The sequence below is a fragment of the Megalobrama amblycephala genome, linkage group LG14 (genome assembly GCF_018812025.1).
Source record: "Megalobrama amblycephala isolate DHTTF-2021 linkage group LG14, ASM1881202v1, whole genome shotgun sequence".
Taxonomy (NCBI): Eukaryota; Metazoa; Chordata; class Actinopteri; order Cypriniformes; family Xenocyprididae; genus Megalobrama; species Megalobrama amblycephala.
The window spans coordinates 28,448,224-28,467,046 of record NC_063057.1 but is presented as its reverse complement, the minus strand read 5'-3'; the positions used below and the strand labels follow the sequence as shown (position 1 = coordinate 28,467,046).

Below are 18,823 nucleotides of genomic sequence, written 5' to 3'. Positions count from 1 at the left end.
ATGTTCCCATCTGGTAAGCTGGAGTGATGCTATGATTAATGCCTGCTTCCAGATGGGTTTGGATGATGATCATTTATTTCAATTCCCTTCTCCTGGCAATTGTTATAGGTTACAGACCTATAACTTTATTAATTATGTTCTCTATTTAAATGGTTTGGATTTCTTTATTGATGTAGCTGAGGACAATCAAAATCACTATTCAGTCCCTATCCAGAAGCGTGTAGGTGCTCCAGCTCACCCTCAGCCAGCACCCTCCACATACCTCTCCAATGGTTCCATCCCCTCCTGTCCACCCATGTTTTCCTGAGCCCGGAAGACATTTTCTGTCAGTACTGACCTGGAGGCAAAAGTGGCAGATCCAGCGTTTATCTCTATCTAGTCAGTACTGAAATCAGCTTCCCTTCTTCGTACCTCAGCCTCAGAATCTACTCCAACCTTCCAAGCCCAGAGAAAGCTTCAGCCCATGACAGGAGTCTAGAGATGGCTCCAACTCCTGACCGGAGGCTAGAAATGGCTCCGGTTCCTATGTTCCGCCCAGAGATGGCTCCAGATCCAGAGTTCAGCCCAGAGACTGCTCTAGTTCCCAAGTTCAGCCTAGAGAAGGCTCCAGTCCTTGAAAAAAGCCCAGTGAAGACTCCAACCTCTGAACACTGCCTAATTATGGCACTAGCTTTTGTGTGGGTCTGGGCTGCACATACGATAGTGCCTAGCCCTAAGCCTGCTTCAGCCGCGGAGCTCAGCCAGGAGGCCACCCAAGTTCCCAAGCCTGCTCCAGAGTCCTCTTAAGCCCATGAGCCCACTCCAGTGTCCGATCCTGTTCTCAAATAGCTCCCCCCTAGAAAGGGATATTTGATGCAGCAAGGTAGAATATTGGATGGACCAAGTTAGATATCTGAGTACACAAAATAATGGCAGACAGACAAATAAAATCATTGATCGTAACAACTCACCAAATATACACATTGTGATGAACCATTATTTCCAGTGAGGTTCCCCCAATTATGCTGAAGCATCTCATCTGCCATACAGAATACACAATGAAGAGAGAACATAAGTCAAATACCCCAAAAATTGAATAACTAAAATGTCTACATAGAAACACTAACCATTATTTGCCTTGTTTCACTGGATAATAAAATCTCCTCTGCATTTTCAAGCTCATCAGTATTGTGCAGAGGGACTGAGATGTTAGTAGTGGTCGCTTTGACAGCAAGAACTATCTGAAGAATTCTGCTCCGAAGCTTCGACTTGAACATGGCTTATAAAGATGCTCTGTGGGGAGGGTCTGATTTACTGTGGCTTATAATAGCTGTAGTGAATGGGCGGGGATGACAGAGTGTATTTACTGCTCTGCGTGCATCTTTGGGGTGGAACAGCAGCACTTCAATTTTGCTGTATCCATCATGCAAGTCACACCACTTAAGCATTTTGTTTATGATTGAAAAAAGGGAACTCAGCAGACTCAGATCACACCACTTGAACAAAAAACTTGCACAAATGGTACAAATACATACAAATGGTGATGTTCATTATGTAGGATGCCATCCCCATAACCTCAACTTAATGCGGATTTCTCAGAGCCAAAAACAGACTTTCCATCATCTCTTCATCCCATTCTGTCTCAGGGGTTTTAGAAGAGTATAAACCAGCCGTTTCACAGCTCTTTTCTGTTTCTTCAAAATGCTTGGGGGTCTATTTATGTAGGCATGAACCAAAATGTGAAAGTCTGCACACATTTCTCTGCAGATGCAAACCAAAATTAGACTTCGTAAACAAACCTGAGGAACTCAAATAAGCTGTGTCAAAGTTCAAAAACAATCCATCTTCATTTTTCAAGGTCAACGCAATGTAGGGGGTCAACGTCATGAGTGGTCACTTTGTAGGTGGTCCAGTGGGGAAGGGGCAGAAGTTATGCCTTCATAATTGAGTTTGATAATTGATTAACTTAACAGCAGACATCAACTGGTTTAATACTAATAACACTTAACGAGATTTGTGACTCCATTTGACAAACCTTTGGGCATTCACTAACGATGTTAATCAGTCAAATAATGCACAGTTCAACATTCATTATTTCACTCATGTCCTTTTATTTATAATCTTTCATTCACATAGCAACATTTATCACAGAAAGACAGAAGGGTGTAATATATCTTTTTGTGAATGTAATAATCTGCAAAAAAATGTTTCAATGATGAATTTCATATTCACAAATGTAAAAAAAACAAAAACAAAAAAAAAAAACAATGAACTAACGCTAACCCTAACCCTTCATATGTATAAGAGAAAAATGTCAAAATTATAAAACGTCAAAATTATAAAAGTGAAGAATACAAATTGTCACTAAGGTGGACAATCACATTTGGGCCACATTCAGCTGCGGCCTGACCGCAGCCTTACTTTCACACAGATACGAATTTTCTGGTGCCATTTTAAACCGCCGAGCCATTTAAATCTCTTTCCACAAAATGAACACAAATGTTTTCTCACATCTGCCTGACTTTTCTTGTGTATCTGTAAGTGTGATGGCAAAATAAATTTTTTATTACACTGATCACAACTAAATGGCCTTTCTTCAGATTGAATGTGTCGAACATTTTTGATATTGCTCCTTTTTCTAATCGTCTTTCCACTCTCAGAGCACGACAGCGTCTTTCCACAACCTTTTTGCAAATGACGTTTCAGGTCACACTTATATGCGAACCTCTTCTTACACTTAAGACATGTGAAAGGTTTCTCTCCAGTGTGAACTCTCATGTGACCGTCAAGTGTTACTTTCTGACTGAAACTCTTCCCACATTGAGTGCAGGTGAAAGGTTTCTCTCCAGTGTGAACTCTCATGTGAGTCTTGAGGTTTCCTTTATATCTGAAACTCTTTCCACAGTCATGGCACTTGAAAGACTTCTTTCGCGTGTTAACTTTTTAAGTGCCTTTTTAAATGCCAGCTAAGACGTCTCTTGTCTGGGAAAGTCATTCCACACTGATGACAATTAAAAGAGTTCTCTTCTAGAGTGAAGCTTCATGTGGAAAGCAAGGGTTGGTTTACATGTAAAACATTTTCCACACTCAAGACACATGAATGGCTTCTCTCTTGTGTGACTTCTCATGTGAGCCGTAAGATTTCCTTTGCTTGAGCAAATCTTCCCACACTGTTTGCAGACGTAAGGGCTCTCACCAGTGTGAACTCTTATGTGGGCATCAAATGATTTCTTATATGAGAAGCTCTTCCCACACTGTTTGCAGGTGTAAGTACTCTTAATACCGTGACTTTTCATGTGCGAATCAAGAATTGGCTTAAGTCTGAAACTCTTTCCACACTGATCACATTTGAATGGCTTCTCCCCAGTGTGAATTGTCATGTGAGTCTTAAGAGTTGCTTTGAGCGAGAAGCTAGTCCCACACTGATCACATGTGAAAGGCTTCTCTCCAGTGTGAACTCTCATGTGGGTATTAAGGTTTCCTCTGTGAATGAAGCCCTTTCCACACTGATCACATGAGAAAGGCTTCTCTCCAGTGTGACGTCTCATGTGGGAATCAAGTTGTGCTTTACATGTGAAGATCTTCTCACAGTGTTTGCAGGTGAAAGGGTTCAGAGTGTTTACTCCGTTCTCTCCTGGGTGTTCTCTCTGCATGTGGGAATTAAGGGATTTTCTATTTTTGAAACTCTTTCCACACCGTTCACATGTGAACAGCTTCTCTCCAGTGTGAACTGTCATGTGGGAATTAAGGCTTCCTTTGTGAACAAATCTCTCTCCACACTGTTGGCATGTGAAATGTCTGGTGTGAACTTTCATGTGGCATTTAAGGTTATGTTTTTCATTGAAACTCTTTCCACAATGAGAGCAGGTGAAGTTACTTTTAGATTTGGTCTCCTGTGCTTTATTTAGTGAAGACATTTCAGTCTGAACGGATTTCTCTACATCAGTTAATACACAGTCTGTTAGTTCTTGATTCTCCCCTTTCAGAGCCATCAGGTCTAAAACAAAAAAAAAGATAAAAGTTAATGGCATTTTAAGGGCTCAAAGCAACAGCCATCAAAACCAATATTGTGTAACAAAATTGCATTGCTATAGACCAATCCTGAATCTGCAATTCAGGTCAAAATATGAGAGAAATGTAGTCCTCTTCACTAATGCAATGGTACATGTGAACAATTTCAGTCAGGATTTAAGAACCATCATTTAATGAAGTTATAAATTAACTGCTTTTGGCGCCTTACCACGAGGACATCTTTCTTTTAGTGATATTAGCTCTTTTGACAATGGATCACAACATACTAAACATCTTAAAACACAAGTATGGAGTGCAACAGGGCTCAGTATTAGGTCCTCTGCTTTTTTCATAATATATGCCTTTATTTCCTAATATAGGGACATTATCATTGGATGTTTTGCCACTGAAACTCAGCTTTATCTTTCCTCACAATGTGATGAAACTGCACAACTGTCCAAGTTAGCATAGATTGTTGATTTTGTGGCAGTATCAACCAACTCATTACATTGACAAAAAACAACTAATTAATAATGAATATAATCAGTAATTAATTTTATTGTTAATGTTAATTACACTGATGCCACATAAAACAGTTCTCACCTGAGTGTTTTGTCTTTTTATGGAGATTAAGGGATACTTTGAGTTGGAAACTCTTTCCACAATGATCACATGTGAACGGCTTTTCTCCAGTTTACAAATTTACAATTCTTTCCACACTAATGACAATTTACAAATATCACTAAATATATCATGTATCATGAACAGTTATTATCGCTTCACCTGCCATTTTTCGCAATTGTCTTGCTTGCTTACCTGCATAAAGTCTGATGATTCAGCTGTGCACAGATCCAGACGTTAATACTGGCTTGTCTAATGCCTTGAACATGGGCTGGCTTATGCAAAAGTTGGGGGCGTACATATTAATGATCCCGACTGTTACGTCACAGTCTGTTATGTTGAGATTTGCCCATTTTTCTGTAGTCTTTTGCATGAACAGGATTTACATAAGGAGGAGCAAACAATGGCATTTGAGACTCACTGTATGCCATTATTTAACTATGCCCAGGTAAATTAAAATTTTCCAATCTAAGGCACTTTTAAACAAATAGACATCTCAAAACAAGTATGGAGTGCAACAGGGTTCAATATTAGGTCCTCTGCTTTTCTCCTAATATAGAGGTACATTATCATTAGAATTCACTATGTTTTCTATTTCTATTAAAATAACAAACTCGCAACATGTACTGTCCTAAACTAACTGGAGACTGGTGATAGCACTTAGATATATTGTTGCCCTATTGTTAGTCTGATTTCTTCTACTGCTCTCCTCATCTGTAATCACTTAGGATAAAAGCATCTGTTAAATGATTAAATCCATTGATTTTACATTTAAATTTCCTCACAATGTGATGAAACTGCAACTGTCCAAGTTAGGAGAGAGTGTTGATTTTGCAGCTGCATCAACCAACTGATGATAATGAAAATAATCACCAGTTCATTATTGTTTATTGATCACATCTGCACACAGTGCATGGAAAAAAATCCCCCAGTCATGTCACTTTAGAGTAGTGATGGTGCATTTCTGTGGATCCCACACTGTTTGCAGGTGTAAGGACTCTCACCTGTGTGACTGTTCATGTGTGAATCATGAGTTGCTTTATGTTTGAAACTCTTTCCACACTAATGACATATAAAACATAACTCACCTGAGTGTTTTCTCTTTGTGTGGGAATTAAGGGTTACATTACTTCGGAAACTCTTTCCACACTGATCACATGGGAATGGCTTCTCTCCAGTGTGAATCATCGTGTGGTAATTAAGGGTTACTTTACTTCGGAAACTCTTTCCACACTGATCACATGAGAACGGCTTCTCGTCACTGTGAACTCTCATGTGGGATTGAAGATTTCCTTTTGAAATGCAACTTTTTCCACACTGTTGACATGTGAACGGCTTCTCTCCAGTGTGAATCATCATGTGGTAATTAAGGCTTGCTTTTGCAGTGAAAATCATCTCACACTGTTGGCATGTGAAACGGTTCTCTCCAGTGTGAGTTCTCATGTGGATTTCAAGTTTATGTTTTTGGGTGAAACTCCTTCCACAATGTGAGCAGGCCAAGTCACTGTTAGATTCGGTTTTCTGATTTTTTGTTTCAGTTTGTGTGGATTTTTCTACATCCATGAAATCATGTCTCTTATATTGACCTTTTTCTTCTATTTCTTTCAGTTCTTCATCCTCTTTCAGTCCCATCAGGTCTAAAGCAAAAACAAAACAAATACATGTTAATGACAGTTTAAAGCCTCAAAGCAACAGACATCAAAAGTATAAATACATCAAAACCAACTTTATGCAACAAAACTGGGTTGTTATTATAGACCAGTCCTGAATTTGCCATTCAGCTCTACAATATTAGGAAAAAGATTCCCACTTACTATACTATGAAACTTAAGTATTTAAGCACCATCATTTATTAAAGTGATACGTGACCTGCTTTTGGCATCTGATCATGAGGGCATGAATACTATTAGCTCTTTGAAAATGACAACTTTGTATTGGATAGCTTGAGAGTGATGTAGTCATTTGTTGATAAGCATTAGCACTGTTTAGGTCAAATCTATCTGACTGCTAATACTATGTGTCTGTGAAGTTTCAGCTCAAAAGACCCCAACAATGTTTTAACTGCCTGTTTTGGGGTGTGATTAAAAATGTGCAGATTCTGTGCATGTCTATAATACATTTCATAAAGTTCACACAGCTAATATAACCCTCAAAATGGATCTTTACAAAGTGTTTGTCATGCAGCATATCATAAGTACGGCATATGCTCTGGTCTCTGTGAATACAGTAAGAAATAATTGTAATGCTAAACACATGCGTCAGCGGAGCGTAAGCTGCGTGTATTTTTTTCGGTGCCCATGTTAACAGATGAGAGCGTTCACACCGCACGCAGATGGGTCTATTTTTGCTAACGCTCAATTAAAGTGAAAGTACACCTTTGATGGACAAAATAAATATAATTTCACACAAAAAAAGTGTTCAGCACATCTACACTGCGTTCCAAATTATTATGCAAGTGACATATCAGTAAGATTTCAGTACAATAAACATTCAGATTTTAGTTTTTCTAAGAAAATGTTTGTTTGTTTATTTATCCATGTCTTTTTAGATAACTGGTATCAATCTCAGACAAAATAATTTGCCAGATCTATGGAAACATTAACAGTTGGTGAAGAAATACATTTTCAAACAGTTTTATTGCTGTGGTGTTTTTTTGCAGCATGGGATAGTGCACAGTGCATTGTACAATAGTGCATTGTACTATGCACTATCCTCCTTTTTATACCATAGCTGAAAATGGCCAGTTATGAGCTCACACACCACATATCTTGCAAAAGTAATTTTAATACCCTCCATCTCACTTCCCAGTATTCCAGCCCAAATCATCACCCACCAGCTCCTTGCTGACGTCGCAGTCTTGTTGGAACGTGGTGGCCATTCACCAACCATCCAGAAATCCATCCGTTTCTATTGTAGTACAGCATTAGTCAGTAAATAAAACTATTTAAAAACGAGTCTTCATGTATTTCTACACCCACTGTAAATGTTTCTCTTTGTTAGGTTTGGTTTGTGAGTGGCTAAAATGCATCTTTACGCACAACTGCCAGCCTGCATGGAGAGCTTCTTCGAGATTCCAGAGACACCAGCAGCTTTCAAATACCTGTTTGCTGCTCAACACTGGCTTTTTTATAGCTGCCTCTTGTAATACAATTAAATTTTGACAGGAACTTTCATTAATAAGCCTTTATCTGACCAAGTTCTATTGTGCTCTATATCACTCACAAATCTTATGATAATTTGATAATCTCCATTCAGTTTTCACAATATTAGTTGTTTTCATGCCTTTTGCACAACATTGCACCATTTCATGCTTTTCATCTTCAGAAAGATCTTTCTTCCTCCCCATATTGCATGAGAACTGTGACTTGCTTAATAATGTGGAACAACCTCTAAGTAGGGTTTCCATAGATCTGGCAAATTATTTGATCTGAGATTGATACCAGTTATCTAAAAAGACATGGATAAATAAACAAACAAACATTTTCTTAGAAAAACTAAAATCTGAATGTTTATTGTACTGAAATCTTACTGATATGTCACTTGCATAATAATTTGGAACGCAGTGTAGATGTGTTTTAACAAGAATTGAAGTATGTTAGGAAAGAAAAATTTATAAAAAACATTTATAGAAGATTTACTCATTTAAACTTGTTTTTAATTATTCAGTTTGGGTTAACCCTCTGGAGTCTGAGGCTGATTTGGGGCCTGGAGAAGTTTTGACATGCCCTGACATTTGTGCTTTTTTCATTTGTTCATAAACACATTAATGACACAAGTGTCATTATACTGTATTCAACACAAACTAGGCTACAATAATATATGAGGAACATGTATGTACATGTTTTTGTTTTTGAAGGAATAATGTTTATGCATGGTTATTGAAATAACAAAACACTTAAGTCACTGAAATAAGGCCAAAAAAAGTATTAAAAGTATTAAAAGTGTGTTCACAAGACTTCTGGGTATTGGAGTTTGTAGACTAGAGTTTTTGCTTCAGAATTATGTAAAAATTATGCTGCCTACTCCTTCATATAAAACAATATATTGATTTAGTTTTTGTAAGTCACTTTTTGTCATGAAACACAGTATGCGTGGAGGCGTGAATCTGCATGAATAATGGGCCATTTACACCTGAGAAGACAAAAGAATCACATAATAATGACCTGAAATGACTTGCATATTAATGAGGCCTTTCAGTCAGATAGGGTGTGAAAAAACTCTGTAATCATGTCTCAGCTCAATTTAAAATAATGGTATTCTATTATATTCTTTAAAATATAATGTATTTCTGTGATGCAAAGTGTCTGAACAATTATGTTACCTCTGTGGCATTTCATATAGGCTTTTAGCTTAAAGCATGCACATTTGGAGAAATATTGATGGATTCTTATATGTTTATGTCTTTCTTACATGTTAGTTTTCTTTATTTTACAAAAAGCACAGCATTTTGTTTTTACTCTGTACACAAATGAAAGAAGATATTCAACAGATTAAAATGGTGTATAACTCTTAATTGTATGTGCAACATTGACGGAGTATTTTGAGTCTCTTTCACACTGGTAAGAAAAAAAACGCGGTGGTATCGCCGGCGATACCCTCAGACCTCAGAGTGTTAAAGTATGGTACATTATAGAAAACTAATCTAGCCAGAAAATATGATAAATAAACATTATATTAGTTATTACAGAGACCGCAATATAGGCTCTTGCATACCCAAATCAAACCTGAGTTTGCTGGCTTTTTCGCCGAGTTTGCTGTCTTGTAAACATATTCATGCGTCAGATGATGTAAAACACAAAGCTTACCTCATTTGTGTGCAGCAATGGATGACACAAGACTTTTATTTATTTATTTTTATTTATTTTACGTTTATATGTGAGTGTACACCTTTAAATGATACCAGACGAGGAATAAGGCGTAAGCGTTTTGAAGAATGCGGAAACGGGAAGTATGTTCAAGACGATATTTTGTGTTTATAAAGCATAAACGGTTGTATTTTTTTTTTCTTTCTTTGTTCTTATTCCTCGTCTGGTATTGTTTAAAGCTCTTTGAAGCTGGACTGAAACTGTAATTTTGACCTTCAACCATTTGGAGACCACTGAAGTCCACTATATGGAGAATAATCCTGGAATGTTTTCATCAAAAACCTTAATTTCATTTCAACTGACGAAAGAAAGACTTGAACATCTTGGATGAAATCTGAAAAAATCAGGAATGTGAGAACATTGTGCCAAACTTGGGTCTTTAGTCGACAGTTTAAATCCCATCCTACTGCGCGCTTCCCATAATGTTTATACATTAGGTCAGTAGCCGTTCTTTTGCAGCTGTCCACTACGAAAGGAATCCGGTCGAACGAGTTTTCAACTACCTCTGGAAGTGGTCGAAAGCAGACAAGCTCAAAACCTTTTACACCCTGTTCACACCTGTATTTAGCATAGTCCACTTCCACAATCCGATCGACCAAAACGCATCTTAATACCAGGTGGTTTTTAGCACCGAGTCTAACGTAGTAAAGAGCGATACCATTGTGCAGCATTTACTAGTGCTGGGTATTGTCACAGTTTTCATTTCTATTCACATGCTTGCGATTCGATTTGATTTTAATTTCGATTCGATGTTGATTATTTTGTATGTAGTATATCAGTTACTGTACATGATAAATTTTTAGAGGGGAAAAAAATCTAATGCTGTAAACTACACATGAGAGTCAGCTGGTACACCTTTACCATAATATTTAAGGTTAAAATTAACTTATATATAAACACTTAAATTACACTCCGTTTCTTATAATAAATAAAGTTTAGAATTACATAATCGTATTTTGACTTCATTCCGTTTTTTTTTTTTTTAAATAAACATTTGAATCGCGGCTGTCATAACTGATTTATTCAAACATGCATTAAATATTGAAGAACATTAATGATTATAATGAATATGTAACGGTGCATAGCTATATTTATCAGAATGCTGCTTTCTAGAGTTCACTTTTCTAGCTGACTAATGAGTTTATGGTCACTGAATATGTTTTTCTGAGGTAAATGTGACGTCATGTGACACTGAAGCTGTTTTATTGAGTCTTTCCGAGGTTGAAACACTGATTCAGTGATTACACGAGACATGATACGGATTTCAGTAAGTTGTACTGTATATTTTAACATACCTTCAGATGTTCATGTTTATTTTGAAGCAGAGGAGAGGATGATCACATGCTTCTCTTAAGGGACTTTAAGCAACAGCTGCTGTAGCTAAAGAACGCAAAAATCGCTGAGCAACAACAAAGAGGACGACTCAACGGATCATTTAATCATTTGACATTTAAATAAAGCAAGAGAATAGTTGCTTTTGTCATTAAATGACATACAGATACAATTAAAATGCCACATAACCATAAAACATAACATTTACTTGTTTAATCTGTCACGTATTATCGACTACAGCAAACCAGCTATTCTTCCGTACCAGGCGGTTACATTAGATCGTCAACATGTAGCAGTTAAATTCGGCCGCAAAAGAACATCAGATCGACGTTGCCGTTGTTTCAGCAGCTGCTGTTTAAAGTGCCTTTTACCCGAGGAGCTACAGCGATCTGTCACGTCACATTAAATGAAGCCAAAGCGGTATTTATTTTTTGAATCTCATAATAAGATGGACCTTATTTGAAATCTGAGACTTTGCTTCATATGAAAAGTAACAAATTTTAAAAAAAGTTCCCCCCTGGGAATTGTGTGTAATGAGGATCAAATAACTGAGTTCAGCTTTGAGAATGAAACCAACCTGTTTGTTCCTCAGTTTCTTCATGTTTCACTCTGAATGTTTCTTCAATCTTCATGTCTTCACTCTCCTCTTTAATAAACGCCATCTTTGTCTGTTCCTCAGTATCTTCATGTTTCAAACTGAACACTTCTTCAATCCTCAGGTCTTCACTGTCCTCTCTAATAAACTCCATCTTGATAATAGTGTGTCACATGGATCTCAGTCGCTTCACCAGCAGTTTTTCTGTGTGTTTGGACACTCTGTCATGTTTAAAATGAGAATAATTAACAGAAAGAAAAATGAATCCAAATCAAATCTCTGCGTGTGTCTCAATCAGATCTAGTTCAGTAGTTCAGCGCACTGGTAACGCTGCATTCACACGGGATGCCGACATCATGCATTGCCGAACTGAATTGTGGGGTCCGTGAATGCAGCATAAGAGAATCAAAGTGAGAGTAAATGGACTTAAATGACCTGATTAGACTAAAAACTCTCAAAACTAACACTACAAAGAACACAAACTATACAGACTGGCACTGATTCTTGAGATAAGAGACAAAGCATGTTTTAAGTTAGTTTTTATTTAATAATATATTATTCTTAGACTGATATATTTAAAGACGAAGCTCTCAGCTAATGAACTGTGTAAGGGAACAGTTTTTTTCTGAAAAACCATCCAACGACAGTCAATTATGTAATATTGGTGTTCAGTAAAGGAGCCGAGTGAAATTCCAGATCCAAAATTCCTTAATTCTCTAACTTTCTTTTTAATATTAAACTTATATAATCAATGTTCTTAGGTAAATCAGACATGATATCATATTAATGTTTTAATATTTTAACACAAATTGAAAAAATAATGTTTCTTTCCAAATTTTGTTTTCTTTCTCAGTTGTAGCGGCCTTAATAAACTTGGGTAAAGTTGGTTTTATATTCGCACATTCGGACTTCTGATAAATTCAGACTTTCCAATAAATGTGCAATAAATTAATGTTTGCGAATTTTAAGCAGCGACATGATATTGACAACCAACGATTGTCAACTTACAACATTTTTCACAGTCGATCAAAATAGGCAAGTATTGTTTTAATGGCATATTTACTTGTGAATGTCCACTGAATGTCCAACGTAGTGTGATTAACAAGGCTATTGAATACGGATGTCCGAATGTGCGAATATAAAACCAACTTTACCGAAGTCCTTAATAAACATCAAAAATGACCAGATTTTTCCCACAACTATTTACATAAACTATTACACCAGGATGAAGGAGTTAGTGTTAAATCTGTGACTGCAGAGACTTCAACATTGTTTTAATAATATATATAAAATATATATTAAACTTCCAGGCCTATGTGTCCGACTGTGAGATCCACAATAGAGCAAGTATTAAATAACACTAACACAATTATTTAATTATTTAAGTAATTTATGTCCTGAGTATCCAGGTTTTCTTTAGATGTAACTTTTTAAGTATTTTTATTTTGTTAAATGTATTAATTTTTAACATAAAGAGAGCTTGTGTGTGTAGGACACGTTTTGTTCCTTATCTCAAGAACCAGTGATATACATGTTTGTGTTTGTTGCATTCGCATCAAAAGCTCATTTATTCAAAGCTCATGACTGAATTCGTGTTTATGATAAACTTTTCACGATATAGGAAGCGAAATGAGACGCGTCTTTAATGTTACTCATGTGTTTACATTCCGTTACTTACATAACGTAAATGAATGTTAGATAAAGCAATACAACGTTATATTTAAAACACATCAATCATTCTGCGTCAGCCCATGTTCCCAACATTATTAAAGGCATTAGACAAGGGCAGAACGTCTGGATCTGTGCACAGCTGAATCATCAGACTAGGTAAGCAAGCAAGAACAATAGCGAAAAATGGCAGATGGAGCGATAATAACTGACATGATCCATGATATTTTTAGTGATATTTGTAAACTGTCTTTCTAAATGTTTCGTTAGCATGTTGCTAATGTACTGTTAAATGTGGTTAAAGTTACCGTTTCTTACTGTATTCACGGAGACAAGAGCCGTCGCTATTTTCATTTTTAAACACTTGCAGTCTGTATAACGCATAAACACAACTTCATTCTTTATAAATCTCTCCAACAGAGTGTAATGATAGCTTTAGCCACGGAGCACTATCAAACTCATTCAGAATCAAATGTAAATATCAAAATAAATACTGTACTTACGCGATTAGACATGCTGCATGACGAACACTTTGTAAAGATCCATTTTGAGGGTTATATTCGCTGTTTGAACTGTTGTTTAAGGCAAGCGCGAGTCCCGTTAAAGGGCCAGTAGCCCTGAATCGGCTCATTTATAATGATGCCCAAAATAGGCAGTTAAAAAAATGAATTAAAAAAAATCTATGGGGTATTTTGAGCTTAAACTTCACAGACACATTCAGGGGACACCTTAAAATTATTTTACATCTTTAAAAAAAAAGTTCTAGGGCACCTTTAATGTTCTTCTCATGTGAAATATGTGCTGCTCCCAGCCAAATATCGAAATAACACAATGACAGAAGCCTTCAGGATCAATGGTGTGGAAGAAGATGGCTCCAATTGCAGAGCTCCATATGAGGACCCAGAAACCTTCAAAAGCCTGAATGTTTGATCCTGCGAATGAGACCCTGCTGTCTTCTGCTGAAAAAGTGTGCAATCCACATTAGCTCTGATAAAAAGGCTATAATAGAGGAACATGACAACTTCTTTCCTTGTTGATGAAGTATTAAAATGCTAATTTGTTCAGTTCTGTCATGTTGTACTAGAAGTGTGAAATGTTGAAAATGTGCAAGGCTATAATGTCATGCGTATGTTTTATAATTGGGATCATTTAGTGCACACTAAATAGTTCTGTCATACAGTTTTATACAGTTTTCTGTTTTATACACACTGCAGTACATTTGTTTATAGCCTTGCCAAAAGTAGATTAGCTACTAGTTCATATTGACCTCATATTGGTACTCTGTTGTGTTCATTATATTGTATCAGTAATATATACACCTTTAGATTAAAGGAGATATTTCTGCTTGTGCTGTTTTTGGTCTGCTGCTCACTAGTGTGCCACGTCACCCCCTGGGTGGTTTCTACCGCGACCACATAACTCTATCTTGGTCACAAGCCACTTCCTCTATTCATATTACTCAAGGTTTACCTTTATAGATTCAGGGCGTATAAGTAGCTAGGCGTATAATATTATCTTCTTAGATTATATTATCTCAGGGTCTACTTCTGATCACTACCGTACCTCCTAGGCCTACGGTTCAGATATCAACCAAGCCTTCCTGGTTGGGGTGGGTTATGCCGCGTTCCAGGCAACCCGTAACCCGTGTTTTTCCAACCTTCTACCCGTGAAAGTGCACTGGAACTGCAGCCATGACTTCCCACCCGTGAACTCGTACTAGATCGATGTACTCCCATTTCCTCGCTCTGACGTCACATAGGCCGCGAAACAACAATGGCAGCCCCTACGGATGCGGTGTTTATTCAAGTGCACGGTAAAATAATGTAAGAGTAAAAGGTATAACAGCTTCTCTTGCTTTATGTGCCATTTTTCCTCCTCCATTTCCCTCAAATAAGCAAGGAGTAAGCACCTTTGGTGATAGAAATGATTGTAAATGACCTTAAGCCCTGTACGGTCAGCCATGCTGGTTTGTTTACACTCAGGCAGTTTGGCGTGACTTGCCTGGAACGCTACAAAGTCATGAGTGGTGGTTTGAAGTCGTGACTTACGGGCTCAAAAACCCACCTGAAACGCAGCATAAGCCTTCCATTTAGTCCACCACAGCTGGCTCTTCGCCCTCAGAGGACAGCTATGCCTGCTAATGCACTCCCACGGCCCACTCTGTTGCGACTGGTTGGCAACCTTGACTGACTTTGTAAAGTCCATTGGGATATATTTATAAAAATCTATCTTTTTCGGACAGTCAACTTCTGATACCCCAAATGGATTCTCACTCTACAACAGTGGTCTCAAACTGAATTCCTGGAGGGCCACAGCTCTGCACAGTTTACCTCCAACCAGCTCAAACTCTTCTTCTTCTTGTAGGATTCCGGCAGTGTAGACACTGCTAAGTGTACTACTGTCCTCCACAGGTCAAAATTTAAACTAAATTCTTTGAATTCTCTAGAATTTCCTTGGTAGTTTATCAGTTTATGCTTGTCCAAACAAAGATAAAACAGAAAAAGGCTAAACTCCAAGTCCTGCTAGTTTAACAAATACTATATTTCTTTCTACCCTATATTTTCTACATTCCAGGAAAAACATGCCTTACTGTTTCAAGACTCCCACATTCACATAGGCCAGAAATATGTTTTCCTACAATACTCAACTCACACCTGCTTGGAAATGTCTAGTAATCCTGAAGTCCTTGATTAGCTGGATCAGGTGTGTTTGATTAGGGTTGGAGCAAAACTGTGCAGAGCTGCGGCCCTCAAGGAATTGAGTTTGAGACCACTGCTCTACAAACAATAAACAGACTGAGACAATACTATCAGAGTTTGAGGGCAGTCCTCTTTATTATTTCTTGCAAAGGCAAAAGCTTAATACACCACTCTATGCCAGCTAGGCTGGAAGTTCCTTGGGCCAGATAAATATTTACATTTTAAAGCTTACCCTCTTCTCTATTCAGTATATGTTCTCTCTAAGCAAATCATGTGTCTCCTTTGATCTTCTGAGGGCTGTGGTCTGGCGCCGGCTTCCGCTTGCTGCTTGCTTGTAAGCTCTTTCTCTCTTCAACAGATCTTCTACACATATCAGAGAGCTCTAAGGGCCCCTGTTTTTATATTCACTTCTGACGCACATTATCTCTTTATTTACACACATGTGGCTTCTACTTGCATTAACATATTACCTGCATGCGTCAAACGCTATGTTACTTGTGTCCATCACCCTTTTTTTACTTGCATTGATGAATTTCCTGTTTGCCTCAATGGCTTTAGTAATTCACACATTTTTTATTGTACATTTTGTCAGATTTTTACTTAACTAGACATTTATTTCCTAACTGTTACACACAACAATATAGCTCCCAGAACCCATGTCCACCCACACACACACAATGCAACATGCGTCATCTTTCATCTTTACAGGATGTGGTTTACACTTGAGCGCACAGCATTAGTGTTATCTTGTTACGTTTAAGAAAACTTAGGGTGTACTCACACTAGGCGCTCTGAACCGTGCCCGAGCATGTTTGACCCTCAAAGCCTGGTTCGTTTGACACGTGTGAGTGCTCCGTTCAGTGCCCTGGTGCTGTTCGTTTAGTCAGCCCTGGCCCGCTTGGGCCACCGGGGGAGTGGGGACAATCGCTCTCGGGCTCGGTTCAAGGCAACCGTGCCTAGTGTGAGTACACCCTAACATACCTATTTGTCATTTCACGAGTTCACAGTTACAAATAATCTGTGTGCTGTCCAAGGATAGGGCTCTGAGCTCGGTATTTGGCCCGAACCCTGAGTACTCCCCCTGTATTTCTGGTTAGGAAAGTAACCAGGCGGAACTGTCGAGAAACATAGGTGAGTTGACTGCGTGTATATATATATATATATATATATATATATATATATATATATATATATATATATATATATATATATACACAATATAGAGAGAGAGAGAGAGATGTGTGAGGCATTTTGTGTGTGCAAGTTCTTGGATTTGTGTGTAAAGTTTTGAAAAAAAAGAGGCAAACTTTTGAAAATGTATGTAAGCAGTTGAAAAAAACTAACATCAGTGAAATGAAATGACACTAAATAAAGTGTCAGTGTTGGCTTTACGACAGATGTAAGCAGAAATATTTCACAATTTTAATTAAATATTGTACATCAGGAAAAAATAGAGGACACTTGCATGACACTATATTGTTTATTGATCATTTTGTAGAGTGGAAACCCTCCATGCTACTCTCAAATTAATGGCACAGTCCTGATCCTGAGGCTGTATTTTGATGGGGAGTCTGAACTCCGCCCTGATCTGCATCCATACTGCACCTCATATGAGGTTCAACAGGGGTGCTCAAAAGAAATGGATGTGCTATTGTTCATCTACTGGCTGGCACATTCTGCATCCTACAGGGTGGTTCAGCCTTTGACATCCAAAAGGCTTGCTGAAGAGCAAGATGTGAATGCTAGATTTGCCAGGCTGGCAGGCTCTCCTGTTTTCAGAGTGGCAGTCGAAGCCATTGTCGGCTGACATATTCTTATAAAGCCCCCATCAGTCAACGCTGCCTGTTACTTCAACAGGAAACTGAAGTTTCAGGCTGTGTCTGACAACTGAGGAAAATTCTTGGAGGCTGCATAGGCTTTCTTGGCTCTGTGCACAATGCATGGTTCCTGAAACACAGCGCAATTTATTGTAAACAACTGTACCCACCTGAGGACTGGTGCATCCTAGGAGATGGGGGTTTCCCTGCCTGATATCCCCAATATGCATTATGAGCCCCTGTTGTGAGCCTGTTGCTACCCCTGCTGAAGCTCACTACAACAGGCATCACTCCAGGGCAAGATGTGTTGTTAATCAGGATTTTGGCATGCTAAAGGCACGCTGGAGGTCAATTTTTTTAAAGCTCTGGAGGTGAACCCCAACTTTGTTCCCACTATAGTGACCTGCTGTGACATGTGCTTTGCCAATGGTGATGTAATTGAAGCTGGAGATGTTAATGTCACCAACCATGAAGAGAATGCAAATCCCCAAGAACCCTGGGTCAGTCGTGACCTACTGGTAAGAGAGTCAGACTGATAACATGAAGGTTACAGGCTTGAGTCACACGGTGTAGTTGGAGGTGTGTTTTCTGACTGAAACTCTTTTCACAGTGAGTGCAAGTGTAAGGTTTCTCTCCGGTGTGAACTCTCATGTGAGTCTTAAGGTTTCCTTTAAATCTGAAAATCTTTCTACAGTCATGGCACATGAAAAACGTCTCTTGGGAGTTCATTTTTAAGTGCCAGTTAAGACGTCTCTTGTCTGGGAAACTCATTCCACACTGCTGACAATTAAAACAGTTCTCTCTGATGCCACATGTGATAGGTAAGGGTTATTTCACATGTAAAACATTTTCCACTCTAGACACACAAATGGCTTCTCTGCTGTGTGTTTTCATGTGAGCCATAAGATTTCCTTTGTCTGAGCAACCCTTCCCACACAGTTTGCATACGTGTTTTCTTATATGTGAAGCTCTTCCTACACTGTTTGCAGGTGAACGGGTTCTGAGTGTTGAGGCTTACTCTGTTCTCTCTGCATGTGGGAATTAAGGGTTTCTTTATGTTTCAAACTCTTTCCATAACGTTCACATGAAAACAGTGAATTCTCATCTGGGAATTAAGCTTTCCTCTGTGAATAAAGCTCTCTCACAGATTTATCCAAATGCTAATATTTTGTGTAAACAAACAGACATCTTAAAACACAAGTATGGAGTGCAACAGAGCCCAGTATTAGATCTTCT

The 18,823-nt window shown here is 38.1% G+C and overlaps 1 protein-coding gene across 2 annotated transcripts; it reads right to left on the bottom strand.

The window, feature by feature from the left end:
* Nucleotides 1-2,070: 2,070 nt before the first annotated feature.
* Nucleotides 2,071-11,648, bottom strand: LOC125245187 (gastrula zinc finger protein XlCGF57.1-like). 2 transcript variants are annotated; one of them, XM_048155692.1, is made up of 4 exons: nucleotides 11,386-11,648; nucleotides 5,700-6,248; nucleotides 3,521-3,976; nucleotides 2,071-3,436 (listed from the first exon to the last, which is right to left on the bottom strand). In XM_048155692.1, exons 1-4 carry the CDS (start codon nucleotides 11,555-11,557, stop codon nucleotides 2,991-2,993), a joined length of 1,623 nt encoding a protein of 540 aa, XP_048011649.1. In that variant the 5' UTR covers nucleotides 11,558-11,648; the 3' UTR covers nucleotides 2,071-2,990. The 2 variants fall into 2 exon arrangements, with proteins under 2 accessions (XP_048011649.1, XP_048011648.1); XM_048155691.1 differs by having other exon boundaries at nucleotides 2,071-3,976.
* Nucleotides 11,649-18,823: the final 7,175 nt, after the last annotated feature.

Excerpts from the sequence above, each read along its gene's own strand:
- LOC125245187 (XM_048155691.1), bottom strand. The coding sequence starts at position 11,557 with ATGGAGTTTATTAGAGAGGACAGTGAAGACCTGAGGATTGAAGAAGTG. Across the intron at positions 6,249-11,385 it reads AGAAACTGAGGAACAAACAG|ACCTGATGGGACTGAAAGAG; the intron begins GTTGGTTTCATT and ends TTTTTGCTTTAG. Across the intron at positions 3,977-5,699 it reads CACAAAGAGAAAACACTCAG|ACCTGATGGCTCTGAAAGGG; the intron begins GTGAGTTATGTT and ends TTTTTGTTTTAG.